This window comes from Synchiropus splendidus, chromosome 2 (assembly GCF_027744825.2).
Source record: "Synchiropus splendidus isolate RoL2022-P1 chromosome 2, RoL_Sspl_1.0, whole genome shotgun sequence".
NCBI lineage: Eukaryota > Metazoa > Chordata > Actinopteri > Syngnathiformes > Callionymidae > Synchiropus > Synchiropus splendidus.
The window spans coordinates 17,289,148-17,304,193 of NC_071335.1; the positions used below are offsets into that span (position 1 = coordinate 17,289,148).

The window sequence follows — 15,046 nt, forward strand, 5'->3', positions numbered from 1 at the left end:
CACTCACTTCAACACCCATAAACACTTTTGAATATTGGCAAAGACCTCCTATTAGCATAATCACTTTACAGGTGTGCGAGTGCCTCGGCGACTGGGCGACTGATAACTTTGGAGAAGGGCTGTGACAGGCTGTGTCCCCATTGTCTCTTGTTTTCATGCCTTCCTCCTCAGCCGCCGTCGCCTTTTGGAAGACCTGCAAGCTAATCCTGTTAGCTGGGTCTTCCATTAGCTAAATGACCAATATCAGAGAGAGCTGCATGGGCACACCAGAACGGCCAAGGCAAACTATTCGGGGTTGGTGAAGGACAAAACACCAGGCAGAGGTCAACAAATCTACTCAACTTTTGTGTAGGTTCCTTGAAAGTTTGAGTTGTGTTGGCTTTGAATGCAAGGCGGGGTCATGCTTTCATCCTGAAGTGTTTGTATTTTTTAAAATAAATCACAGTTATTCTTTAGTTTTCATGACATCACTACTGAAGATCAGTTATAGTACTTCCTACATTGCTTTTGCTTTTTCAAGTTCGACTTGCTCAGTGAAAAACTGTATAATTCTATAGCATGTTGAATGATGAGCATTGTTTTTTATTCATTTCTTTTTCTCTCCTCCTGCAATCCCTGCTGTGCTCTCTTTCTCACCATTATTCCTATAAGTCATCTTTGATTTGAAACCTCTGCCATGATCTGGCGGAAGAGGGTGTCAGCGTGGTTTCTGTTTTCTGCTGATCCTATTTCAAAGGGACCTGGAGCTCAGCCCAGACATAGCCTGAAAAGAATGAAACGAAATGAGTAAAGGTGCGCTCATTCATAACGGCTTATGATATTCGTCATTATGACCCGGCAGTTATTTAATATCCCCCATGGATGAAACGGATGACAGCATCATCATTATTGCAGGGATGTTTTAACTTTCCAACAACGCTGGGCAGCAACATCATGACTCAGATGATGAGCGAAAGAATTTGTGGAAGCTTTAAACCTTATTGGCCACAGTTATCATCTTGAAAATTCAAGCCCTAAAAGGGTAAAGGCTATAAAAAAAAAAATGTTTCAAGTATGCAGATTCCATAGTAGTGATAAAAATATATATAGTTGCCTCTGGACGTGTCTCAACTACAGTCATTGCATGTTTTTTTTGCAGTTTGAGTTGCTATTCCATTCCACTAAAACACATTTGTGCATAAAGAATGAATAATAGAGCTGTAAAGTGTGGTGCGGTGTGTTGTGTCCTTCAGAGATGTGGTGGGTTGTCATTAGGAATGTCTCCTTCACGCCACACTTGCCTGCTCCTTTCTCTTTTCCCTCCTTTCTTCATTCCCTCCCATGATGCCTCAGTGCTCTTCCTTCCCTGACAGTCGTGGTCTTAGAGGAGACCACCCCCCACATCCATCTGTCATCCTCCACAATAACAGACACAAGAATGCATTTCTTCCTTGCAAATTCGCACATTAAAGGACAGCAGTGGAAGTGTGTGTGTGTGTGTGTGCGTCGCGGTTCAAAGCCACGCTAACTGGAGAGAGAGAGTACGCTATTGCATTATAGCGCGTCTTTATGAAAATAATAAAAACACACTTCAGAAAATATTCAGGGAGCTTAAGCCACCACGGCGGGTAGATTTTATTTGTGCTTGCAAGCGCCGCAGAACAAGCATGTATGCGCAAATGGCTTTTTTATGATGGAAAAATTCCATAGTGGGTGAAAGCCCCTCGCAGGTGGCAGCAATTAACTGTAATTTTTGCAGATTGTAATGATCCATAATTTACCAGCGTGCCCCCCTCTAACTCTTTCCAGTGAGCAGAAAGACAGGTTGCCTTGAGGTTTGATTGTGAGCATATTATATGCCGCGGTCTGCTTCTTTAATGAGATTGAGAGCTTTTCGCGAGAGAGATGTGGACGCCAGGTCCGAGAAAGATGCAAAAACTTTAATTTCCTACAATGAAATACTCTTTTTTTTTCACTCCTTTGTCTTGTCGCTACAATTCCATCCGTCTACCAGCTCACAAAAACACCTGGACAATTTTCAGCCTCATGCTTGCTCTGAGTCGTAGTATATCCAGGGCTTTGAATTTACTGTCTTCAAATGACTTCTGAGAAATGCCCTTCTGTGGCAAAAAAAAAGAGAAGAAAGGATAAGAAAGCCTGAAGATGAAAGACGGAGAACATTTGCAAGTGGCGGATGCTTCTTATTTTGCATATCTCCAGCTTCTGCTGTCCCCTTTTTCTCATTTCCCATTCACCTGAGAGGATTTAAATAAATCCATACACCGTGAAATATCAGAAACATAAAAGTAATGCATAAAAATGCATTTTAATAAAACCTCCCCCCCTCCCACTAATACAAACATACAATTTCCCTTTTTTTCTTTTTTGCCGCTGCCAAATAGTGACATTTGTTGTTTTATGAAAGTGTCAGTCTCATTTGTGCCATGTGTTAATATGCACAGGAACCTGCTTCAGCCTGCGAAAATCTGTAGGCAAGGTAAAATAAAATCTCTTTGACAGGGTAAATTTGGACTGTCACTTTAAATTCTGTTTCACACAAAGCAATATTGCATTCTTAAACAAAAAAAGAATGGAAGCATTCCCTGCAGTAAATGACTTTTATTACAAAGTGATCATCAATGTGAGCTCCATGTTGACAGTTCCGTCAGAACTTTCCCTAACCACAGTGCTATAAAGCTGGAGGATAACAACCACCTTCCGTTGTGTCTACATGCTAATATCTATTTTAGAAAATATGTATGTTTGAATGTCAAACGTTATCAGTCATCTATGTGTGAGGCTATTGCACGTGAGGTAACGTTTTTTTTTTTTCTTGTCTCTGTGTCTCTTCAGATAAAGATGAGCCCAGCAGTTACACCTGCACCACCTGCAAGCAGCCCTTCACCAGTGCCTGGTTCCTGCTCCAGCATGCGCAGAACACCCATGGATTCAGGATCTACCTGGAGAGTGAGCCGGGCAGCCCTCTAACCCCCCGCGTGGCTGCTGCTCCAGGAATGGGTGGTGAATGTGCCTCCTCCCAGCCTCCGCTCCACGCCGTCCATTTGGCTGACGGAAGTCCATACAGCTTGCTAAGAATGCCGGGCTCTGGTTCGGGCCGGGATTCTGCATCCACTCCTCGTGAGGGACGGTATCCTCAAACCCCTCCGCTATTCAGCCCGCCACCACGCCACCATCTTAGCCCTGATGAGCTGGCGCTGGCCACTCACCATCCCAGTGCTTTTGACCGGGTGATGAGGCTAAACTCCCTGCCACATGAGCCGCCCCCAAGCATGGACTTTTCCAGACGGCTACGCGAACTGGCAGGAAATGCCACCGGCGCTTCTCCTCCGCTCTCCCCGAATCGGCCCAGCCCTATGCAAAGACTGCTTCAACCGTTCCAGCCTGGGTCCAAGCCTCCATTTTCAGCGACGCCGCCCCTTTCCTCTTCCCAGTCACCTTCAGGTTCTCGCTCAACCCCCAACGCGGTGTCAAATGCGGTTCAGCCGGGTACCCCACTCAAGGCCAAGTCTTGTGAATTCTGTGGGAAGACCTTCAAATTTCAGAGTAACTTGATTGTTCACCGGCGTAGCCACACAGGAGAAAAGCCATTTAAGTGTCACTTGTGTAACCATGCATGCACCCAAGCCAGCAAACTGAAACGGCACATGAAGACGCACTCTCAGAACAAGTCACTGGTTCTAAATGCCAAGTCTGATGATGGCCTTTCAACTGCCAGCTCTCCCGAGCCAGGTACCAGTGAGGTAGTGGGCAGTGCCACTGATGCGCTCAAGTCCGTGGTGGCCAAGTTCAAGAGCGAGAACAATGGCCTGCCATCTGAAAATGGAGATGAAGAGGAGGAGGAGGAGGAGGAAGAAGATGAGGAGGAAGAAGAGGAGGAGGAGGAGGAAGAGGAGGAGGGAGACGAGGAAGAAGTTGAAGGGAAGCATGTGATTGGGGAAGAAAGAGTGGAAAATGACTATCACTTCAGCCTGAAGCTTGAAGGGGCCCGTCACCATCAGAACAGTGAGATACTGCGTCCACATCGTCGTAGCTCATTGAGGGACCCTGGCGATGAGGACTCGGCGATGGAGTTGGACCGTGCAGAAGATGGGACGACACTCAATGGTCTGGCTCCGCTGTCCAATGACAGCCTTTCCCGGAAGCTATTGGGCGGAGGGATAAGCCCTAACTCACTTAGTCCCCTGTCGAAGCGAATAAAAGTGGAAAAGGACATTGACCCACCCACTCCAACCATCACAAACACTGAAAACGTCTACTCCCAGTGGCTAGCGGGATACGCTGCCTCCCGACAACTCAAGGACCCCTTCCTCAACTTTTCAGGCGGGGACTCCAGACAATCGCCTTTTGCCTCATCCTCTGAGCATTCGTCGGAAAACGGGAGCATGCGGTACTCCACCCCTCCCGGGGAACTCGAGGTGGAACGGACAGCGTCAGGACACAGCGGTACCGGGAGCGGGGCCAGCACACCCCACGGCGGCAACGGAAATGGTCGGCCCAACTCCAAGGACGGCCGCCGCAGCGACACCTGTGAATATTGTGGCAAAGTTTTCAAGAACTGCAGCAACTTGACTGTGCACAGACGTAGCCACACAGGAGAGAGACCCTACAAGTGTGAGCTGTGCAGCTACGCCTGTGCCCAAAGCTCCAAGCTCACCCGCCACATGAAGACCCACGGACAAATGGGCAAAGACGTTTACAAATGTGACATCTGCCACATGCCTTTCAGTGTATACAGCACTCTGGAGAAACACATGAAGAAGTGGCACAGTGACCGCCCTCTGGCTAATGACATTAAGACCGAGTAGGCGGCGAGCAGCGTGCTGGCAGTTCTCTCTTAGCTCGTCTGGCTTAAAAGCGACCCCGGCTAACTAGACAATGATTGAGGAGAGAACAACAGGGTCTGACAAAACATGAACACCCTGTCGTTACCCCTGGAATAAAAGCTAAATGCATGATACATCATTGGGGCAATACTATTGCATCAGCGCAAAACTTTTTGAGCCTTTCTCTTGTGCAATAATTTACACGATTTGTATTTTTTGTAACTGGACAGCATGCTTGGTGTGTTTTTGGCTTATTTTCGTAGAAGGCGAATTGTCTTTGGCTGGCAGGTTTGGTCGTACTTGTGTCGCCGTCGATGCTTATTACTGAATTTCCACGTTTAGTTAGGAGAACCCATGCTGAATACAGTTTCTACTGTTTTACATATCATGTACAGTTTTGTGTTCAAACGCCACCAACATGGTCACCGACGTCAATACAAGCAGGGTTAGCGTTAAAACCGATTTTTGTGAAAGGGTTTTTTTTTTCCATGCAAAATAGAGATAAGATGTATATCTATATATGTATATGACTATATGAATAGAATTGGGCTGCCTATCAAATCCTAGGTACTAGCACCGTGAAATACTTCTCTCACCAACAGCAACACTATGGTGTAAAAAGTGACAACAGAGTGCCTTGGATATTTTACCTGCATCCATTGTTAATCCTCCTTTTAGGTTGAAGTTTCAGCTGCAGAAGATTACAGGACATATTTGTGCACATATGGAATACGCAGGTCCTTGCATCAAGCACCTGTGCGACCCCCGTCGCGTTGCAACTCCGCAGAGCATCAGAAACCAGCTGAAACAAAAAACGGAATAATCCTGCTAAATCGATTATCTGCCTGTGTATTGGTATTCCCGGTATGGTACATGCCTGAAATTTACTTTAGCAAGTAGAAGTTTGGTTCAGTGTTTTATGATTTCTGGTGCGTCCGTACCATTCTGAAGCTACTCTAAGGAGTCATTTTATCCAACGTGAAAGCTCTTTGTTTTTCAAAGCTGTATTAATTTCAGTGAATATTAAACGTTTGCAGTCTTTTTTTTTTTATTATTATTATTATTTCTAGCACAAGATTTTTTATTTTTCTCGTCAGCCAACCAGTGAAGCCAGCAGTAATTTGAAGACCACAGAGTGGTTTATCGCAGCCAGGCAGATTTGTTTTGGGTGTAGGTTTAGGTGGGTGTAGATGGTCAGGGTAGTGAGTAGCAAATAGCTTCACCGTGTGTCTCTACAATTCAAATATGTGTCCTCATAGCGCTTTTTATTTTCTCTCATCTTAAAACAAACCCCACAAAATTAAACCACATTTAACATAGATATTTACTTTTAACACCATCAATACCATATCAGTAAAAAAAACAACAACTTTTTTTTCTTCTATTGTATTGTATAGTAGCTGATTTTTTTAAATCGCTTTCCCTTGTGGTTTTTGAAAATAGCACTTGTCACTCTGCCTCAGATTCTGTATCTGTCTCTCTAATCGGAGGTACAGTTGGTTGAGTATAAAATAAGGACCGGATTTGGGATCTGGAACTACCTACGTGCACTGTTTAATTTCCCCAGTTTACAGCTGGACACTCGAGGGAAAACTCTTGTGATGACAGATAACTGTGGTGTTTTCGCATTACATTATAGAAAATGGTAAAAAAAAAAAAAAAAAAAAATTAAAATAGTAAAGAAAAAATGAAAAAAAAAAAAAGAATAAAGAAGCCAGCCATATCTCCTCCTGAAAACTAAAAATCTGTTTAGTTTAACTGCCATAGCTCAAAACCGCTTCATACTATAGAAATTAATGGATCAATAAATCTGAGTTCAACAAACATTTTAAATATCATCCCAACATTGTTAGTAAAGCTTATTATTTAAAGGCTTTTTTTTATTGCTTTTCTCGTCTTGCTGACATTCAGGACTAGATCACTATGTAATTATTGTAATAAATATGTCTTTTATAATTATTTTTTTTTGTTGCCTTTATTATTTACAAGTCTTCAGGTTGAACAAAACTTTTGCATTTTGGGAGAGATTTATTGAATATAAATATATAGAGAGAAGTTAAACACATAGGAAAACACGCTTGTGTAAATTCCTAACATCAACATACACTTATGGTCTTTTTTCTTGTATTTAGAATGGTATTTGGAATTAATGTTCACTTAGTGTAGGCACTTATTGTATTTATGTTGAAGCCTGTATTTTGTAACTGTTTTGCCTGTACTCTTAAAGGTTTCAATGTATTCTTTTTTTTTTCTGTAGTGAAAAAAATCCCAACAAGCTGCCACCGTATATTTTCCTAATTTGGCAGGATAATACAGTGTGAATAATTTGTATGCTTGAAAATAAGTATGTTAAAAAAAATGAAACGTGGTGTTCCCCAAAGGGTGAGAGGTCATGTGATGGCCTTTTCAGGCAGTCCCACTGGTGTGAATCCACGGTGAGGTAAAACAGGTGGTTGTACATATATTGTTGGTTTTATATATTTTTTTGTTTTCTTTCCTGCCATTTTATATGCAGTAATACAAGCTATTGTTGGGTTTTTTTTGGGAGCCAACTTTTTACTGTCCTTAAACATCTACCACCTGACAACATTCCAGCCATTTTTGAAGAGAACTTTAAAAGAAAGTTTTGTCATATGCAATCAATCCAATGTCAATCTGAAAGAGCATTTGTTCGTTATTGCTGGAGTTTTTCTTTCGTTGTTTTTTTTTTTTTTAATATGTTTTGCTGTTTATTTTCATTGCCAAAAGAACTGTGGTGCTTTATAATTTAAATGTGGTACATCTCTTATGCAAGGCATATTCTAAAATGACCCGAGTTCATGAAAAGAAAAACGTTTGGTACATGTTGTCGATGCTATTGAGGTACCTTGATGTTTCAACCTGATTTCGTCTTGTGTTCTCTAGTAACAAGAACATTTTTGTCTGAACTGAACTTGAAGTTGACCTATGGCATTGGTCGACGCTATTTATTATGACGACGTAAACACACACCAACGCACACTCTGTTCAGAACGGAGTCACTGTACAAGAAATCAGCACATGGTTCTCGCTCCTGATGAGTTCATTTGTCTGTTTGATGACCAAAGGTCATTGACCACCATTCTGCGAGTTCTAGCTCAACATACAGATTTTGTCATGGTTTTTTTCAGTTACGGAGATGCCACACTATGTTCAGCTTTTGTCTGCATTATTCTCTTCACTAAGCCATTTTGTCTTGGAAAAAATAAAAATGTATTGCATACATATTACAAGATCCTCTGTTTTTTGTCGTCTTTACCTTTTTTTTTTTTGTTTTACTATCAGCAATGTTTCATATTACGCAGAGTTAATGCAGCGGCCACCAGGTTTGCCTGCATAAGAATGGCCTCTATGAGCAGAGAGCCAGAGTGATGTATGTCTTGTGTATTCATGATGATGGAAAAAAAACAAAAAACGCACAGCAGCAGTGATGCATTCACTGACAGGGACTGGGATGAGAAGTGTTGCCGACCAACGTCGAGCGTGAGTTCTTGAAGTCAGGAAGTGGCTCAAAAGCGATTTAATTTCAGTTCGAAGGCAGTGTTGTTTCCCATATTTGTGTGTGACTCTTTCAAAACCATTAAAGTTGCATTCAGGGCAAGCTTGACACTCACAGTCAGAGCGCTCCTTCTCCCTTCATCTCTGACATCTATAAGGGTCATTAATGCCCACGAATTCAGCGCTGGTTTATCAGACCGACACTGGTCTCCAGTAACACTACTCAAATGAAAGAAGCGGATTGTTATTGTAAAGATATAAGATAGTTCAAACCTCTGCTTCAACATTCCTGTGATGTTAGAGTTGTCAAAGAGTCACCGGTTTGGTGGAACTATGCATGTAAATGCAGTATGAAATTTATCGTCTGCAGTGTTGGTTCTGTTGAATTATACTGCTGAGTCCAGCGCAGTGTTGCGTGGAGCAGGAACTGGAGACATGCCTCGATGACATCACTGGAGTAGTGTCTCCTCGACACATCCATAAGGTGCAGGTAAACAAGTTATTGAGCTTCAATATCAGAGAAGAGCTGCTGAGCTTTTGGGTGCTGGATGTTGTAATCGTGCCAGTCAGCATGTTAGATATAGAGCGTCATGAGTGTCAACCATCTGTGTCATCGCCACTCTGCAGGGAGCATTTTGCTGCGGTGTGGTAACCTGTCGGCCTGAAAGTTTGCCCCAAACAGGTTCTGAAACTGACTGCAGTGCCCACAGTTTTCAAACGTAAACAAACATGAACGCATCATCAAAGCAGCGGAGAGAAGCAGCGGTATCAAAACTAGCCCGGAAAAGAGTGAGTTCCTTTGTTTACCCACACGCAGTATGAAGTTTGCACTGCTCACCTTTCTTAAGAGAGTAAAACCCCCAGTCCGTTTTGATCTTTCCGATTATTATTTTTATTTACGACCATTTAAGACCCTTCAACCTCTGATGAAACTGACTCCAGAAGGATGGAGTGTGAACAAAAATGAGTCCTTGGTTTACATGGACTCTTCTTCTTCTAAAAGCTGCTGACAAACCACTTACATCTTTGCTGGTATTGCCAGTGTCTACCTCCACTTCCTCATTTGCACAGTTAGTTACTCCGGTTACATCAAAAGATGGCGGCTGAGTTTGATCAAGTTATGACGACTGAGCATTGATGGATTCATGGTAGTGTTTATCAACCTTTTTTTTCTGTACACTCAGAATGAAAATACAAATTTTTGTCTCAGAAAAAAGTCAACAGTTATGATGACCAACAGCCAGAAATCTGAAGCATATTGTGGAAAAAACGGGACAAAAGCTACGGCCAAACAGCCTAACTAAACTCAGGCGGCCTTATATATATATATATGTCAGGCATAAAAGGGTTGAATGTGGTATGCAGCAGTGATGATAACACACGACCACGTTCACCACCATGTCAGCTCATGTCCACATCTCTGGATTATCTGCGACCGAATCCAAACCATTTAAGATTTCCCTTTATTTTATGTCTTCCACTATACCTGCTCATTTTTTCGTCGTTGTTTGTTTACTCTGTTACTCGATTCATATCTCCATTTCAAGCGTTTCCCAATTTCTTTTCATACAGCTCTTGGCCGTTTCCTCATATCTCCGCTGAGGCACTGGAGGGCAACGTGACAGAGTAATCGCTCTCCTTGTCCAAGCCCAGCGCTGTTTGCCCAGCAGGGCCAGATTAAAGTTCACAGATAGAGAGAGGTTCCTGCTTGGGCCAGGTGTTGACAGTTAAGATAAAGCAGAGTCGCAAGGAAGTGGAGGGGGTCGGAGGGAGGGATGGCGAGCCTGTATGTGTGTTCTCACACATAAACACACTTGTAATGTTCAGAAGGCCGGTGAGCCCATCCTCCCCCACCTCTCTTCGTCTTCCATCTCCCAAGTTCAATGTCGAGAAAACAACAATGCTGGACCCACAAATCCCGCCACCAACAGCCCGTGCATAGCAGACATACTTTTCCCAGACACTTGGCCCTTGCCGACCCCTCCCGCCCCCCGCCTCACCCTTTCTCCTGGTGTGGATTTATGGGCTTAACCTATAAAGGCAGCAAACACAGCAAAGTTTTCAACAATCAGCTGGCTACACTTAAGAGTATTGTGTCATTTAAATGTGTTAATAATCCAGAAAGTTTGTCGTAATATCTTTTTTAAAAATGCCAGGGCTTGACAAAAACTGCCTGTCTATAATTTGATCATGTGATTCTATTGTTACAGGTTACTTTCAATCTAGACTGAAGACTGAGCCCCCTCCCCTCCCGACTCATCCGCTCTCCCAAAGGTTCCTTCATCAACTCTGTGTCCCGACTTGCCTGTGTGTTTGAGCAAGGAGGCCTTCCAGGCATATTTGGGGAAGTCCTGACCAGTGGAGATTTTGCCAAGAAACCTGCTCATAATCCTCCCCATATTCCTCTGTTCACTGCTCTTTTACTCCCCTTTGTATCCGTGGATGATGCACACACTTAAGACACGGTAATTTGGGGTAGAATGAAAATGACATGTTCTGAGTCGTGTTACTTGTGTCTGTTGTTTGACTCACTTTGAATCATTCATTCCAGTTCATTCCCTTAATAGGGTCATGGATGCCGGGGGCCGATCCCAGCCACAGAGGCCAGAATAGAGACGACAGTTTGGATCAAAGTAAATAACCAATATTTAAATCTTGTTGTGTTTGCTCAGTAGCGCGTGACACATTCTTGTTTCTTGTCAAATAATTTTATTTGTATTTGTCAGTGGTGATTTAAAAACTGGAGGTGTCACTTTTCTATCATTCGGCACCGATGGGAGCCACCTCTTGTTCCAACATCATTTAAGGTTTTAAGTTGACACATTGGGAGAGTGATTCTTGGAATGGATTGAGTCAAAGTGGCCATTATGACCACCTGCACGATGCCTTTGAAGGTATTAGTCACAAAAACTTTTGAAAGGCTTCACTGCTCACATCCAATGCGTGAACCTTTTGGAGAAATAAAGCAAATATTATACTTTCCCAGACCGACTACCATTGAAATCTATAGTATACAGCGACTGCTTGTAGACATGTGAATTCATTATTGCATTATTCACAAGCAACAGCAGCGCTTAACCGGAAACTGGATCTCTTACCACCTTCATTCTCACTCTGTTCCATCACTCATGTGTGTCGCACTCGCTGATACGAACTGTGTCTGAAGAGAAAAACAAGCCCAAAGTTGTCCACAATTCTCATATTCCAACTTTATTTTCACTGTGTTTCCACTTCTTCTTCTCATATTTTGAGCATAGCAATATGCATTACTGCCCCCCACGGGTTGTCAATAAATATGTCGATGACTTTTTAAAATTTATTTTACTTAACAAGAAATATTATCAGAATTCAATTTTGTCACCCTGCTACTTGCCAGTCATATAAATATGCGTTTATCTCTCACGCTTATTGGTATGATGTGTATTTTCCTTGGATAGACAAAAGCAAATAAGTTGGTCGCCACAGCGCGGGGTAGCTGCGGAGCAGCGATGGAGAGGCAGACTGCAGCTGTGGTGCACTGAAGAGGGGGCCTCGTCCGGGCTCCTTGGAACAATATAAAAGCACTAATCACCCTGGACAGCTGACACCCACTGCCTCATACACACTCAGACACACACAGAGACTCACATAAAGATCTGAGGTTGTATAGAGAGTGAGAAGAGGAGCTCTGCCCAGACAAGACTTACAGGTCTGCCTCAGCCAGAAAACAAAGTCTGTGTTTTGTCTAAAGGCAGCATCGCTTCAGGGCTGAAATACTTCTACACACACACACACTCCATGACCAGGATCTCACACACACTCTTACCTGCTGTTAAAGACACGCAGGAATATACAAGAAAACTTCCTTTCATGCACAGACTGATCCAGATGAGGAATCAGACCCACATGCTTGTTCTGGGCCAAAACCACGCCACGGTTCAGGCACACAAACGCACACACCAACACACTACACGTGCATATACAAAGTGTCTTCGGGAATGTGACCTTTTCCCAAAAGCCTCCCTTTCCTGCCCCGGCTCCCCTCCCCCTCGGGCTGTGTGAAGACTGAAGAGGTGAAAGGTCAGGTTTTGGGGGGCTGGAGATTAGGTTTCACATGACTGAGCACCTTTGTTGAGGCAGGCGGACAGAAAGGAAACGTCCAGGAGGGTAGCTGTGTCTGTCGGAGCGGCCGGAGAGGGGGACGGGGAGGACGGAGGGACCAGGTTCCAGTCACAGTCTGGTCAAGATGAAGGTGAAGTGCAAGGAAGACGAAGGAGAGCAGTAAAAGTTGGAGAGAGAGGGAGGAAATAAACGTCTATTTACAAATACAACCCACTTGTTTTTCCAAGGCTAAAAAAGCGCCAATGCTTCTTGATAGTCTGAACGGATGTCAACTACTTTGTCGTGTTTTGGGAGCAGTGTAACTGACCACTGTGTGAGCGCGACTCTGTCCAGAGGTGCAGCCAGTCGGTGTGCGCTGCCTCGGCTGATTTTGACCACACAGTGAGAAGAAAGCCAAAATAGTAAACTGAATCACAGCAGAAGCCCCCTCCCACCCCCTCTCCTCTTCCTCTTTGCTTCCTTCACATCAGAGGGGTGGTTTGCCCGCTAGACAATATCTACAGCGGCTGGCACTGAACCTCTTGGCAGCGGCTGGATTACCTTCAGAGTGAAGTATTACTTTAAAGCGTGCGTTTCGCTGGAGACGTGGAGAGAGGGATTTTAATGACGTGCAACAGTTTCAGCCAAATGAGTCACAGAGGTGGAACAGCTTCTGCTGATGGCTTCCAGATAAGGTGGAAACTTTGACCCTGGACTGGAGTCGAAGGACTGGCCAGAGAGTGCCTTGAAGAAAGTGGAATATTTGAGCAATTCACCATCTGATCTTTGATTGTTCAAGCCTCATTCATGTGTTCATGCTGGACAAACACGCACGGTATGATGCTTTAATAAACATCTGCCAAGGACTTCAGACTGCGTGTCCCAGGATTACAAGGCTACTATTTTGTGAATTATTTATCCAACATCTCCCACGTTTTCCAGCTAGCAAGGGTCACCAAGGTTGACGATTTATATCACAAGACTGAGAGGTAGTTGTGTGTACCCACATAGACTATTTCGAGTACGTAGCACGGTGGAAACCAGCGGCGAGAGTAGAGCAAGTGAAGGGAAACGTATTACTGTAGATATTTGCGTGTTTGCGGAAGTGTTATATTCAGTTTCGGTCACACACACCTACGGCAACCACTCTCTAGCATGCTCTCCTCATGCATGTTTACACTGTAGTCAACTAATATCTGCAGTGAGCGAGGAGGAAGACACCCCAGATAAGCCGCTTTACCGCTGTCAATGGAAATACTACGGTTCTTCTGGGACCTTTTTGGAGGGATGGGGTCAGCAGCCTCAATTTTAAAAGCCACCTCCAACCTGGGTCTGCAACACGGTCCTGTGTCGTGGTCTGTGATGTCACTGTAGGCTCAATGGCCAATAGAGCGGGGGTGTACTTTTCAGCTCACTGAAAGATAGTGCAAGTTTCTCGCTAACACTCTTGCTGAACTCATGTTCCAAGATGTCAAAGGCTTGAATGGCTTCATGGACCAGCAAGAGGTGAGGAAATTTCTGAGCAGAAAAAATGGAGACACATGATTTTACACGCTCAGTGAAATAAAAAAAAAAAAAGCACGACTACAGGAATGTCAAGGACCTCAACAGTCACACAACCTCACAGCGCGATTGTATCTCTGGAAGGGGTAGACCAGGGCTCCACCCACTGATCTCCCAACCCAGGGTTCCTAGAACTAGCTACTACTCTTCCTCCTGAAAAATATCTTTCAACATTTCAGAGACCAGTGGTGCAGGGTGACAACTTCCCCAAATCATGCACCAAAAGTTTCCCCCCTCCTTGCCACCAGTAGTATTTCCAGTATTCACGAAAACAGATTTGCCAGTCCTGGTGACTTTATGGTACAACTTCATGCCTCGGTCTAAAGGAAGAAGAAGCATCCTCTTCCCTGTGTCTGTTTTCTCCTGGCCCAAAATCATGTTTAATTCTGGATCTTCATGGACTGAACAACCGCCAACTCTGAAAAGAAAATCCCTGGATCCTTTCTTGAAAGGCTTGGTGTAATGAGAACTTAATAACTGATGGAGAAAAAAAGTTCCTTTGGCCCAGGAGGAGACGGCAGGCAGAGCTGGAGGTAGCAGAGATGAAGATGCTGAGGTTCTCTCTGGGAGTGAGCAGTATGGATAGGATCAGGAAGCAGTAGATCAGAGGGACAGCACATGTGATCAGGTGTTTAGGAGACAAAGTCAGAGAGGCTAGATGGAGATGGTTTGGACCTGTACAGAGGAGACAGAGCCAGTACATTGGTAGGAAGATGTTGAGGTTGGAACTGCCAGGCAGAAGGTGGAGAGGAAGGTGAAAGAGGAGATTTATGGTGAAGGAGGACATGAGGTTTGTAGGTTTGACAGAGGAGGAAGTAGAGGACAGGGTGAGATGGAGGAGGATGATCGGCTGTGGCCACCCCTGAAGGAAGAAAGAGAAAGAAGAAGGAGTCTTTTGCCTCAAAGCGCCTAAGCACACTGTCAAGCACCATCCAAATTATAACCACCACCTAGAACTCTGTTTCTCTACATCAAAAGTTGTTAGAAAAATCCACTTTGGCTGGAGTTTTTAGAATAGTTGAGCTCCTTCTAGAGTAGGTGTGGTTTGTGAAAAGGAAAGGGTT

General features: G+C 44.0%; 1 protein-coding gene across 2 annotated transcripts in view; it reads left to right on the forward strand.

Moving 5' to 3' along the window:
• LOC128754324 (B-cell lymphoma/leukemia 11A-like) overlaps positions 1-8,032 on the forward strand; it is a 35,816-nt gene extending 27,784 nt beyond the window's left edge. For both annotated transcript variants that reach the window (XM_053856854.1, XM_053856855.1), the window contains exon 4: positions 2,833-8,032. In XM_053856854.1, coding sequence (XP_053712829.1) covers positions 2,833-4,805 — 1,973 coding nt within the window. In that variant the 3' untranslated portion in view covers positions 4,806-8,032. The remainder of the gene's footprint in view (positions 1-2,832) is intronic.
• The last annotated feature ends 7,014 nt before the right edge of the window (positions 8,033-15,046 follow it).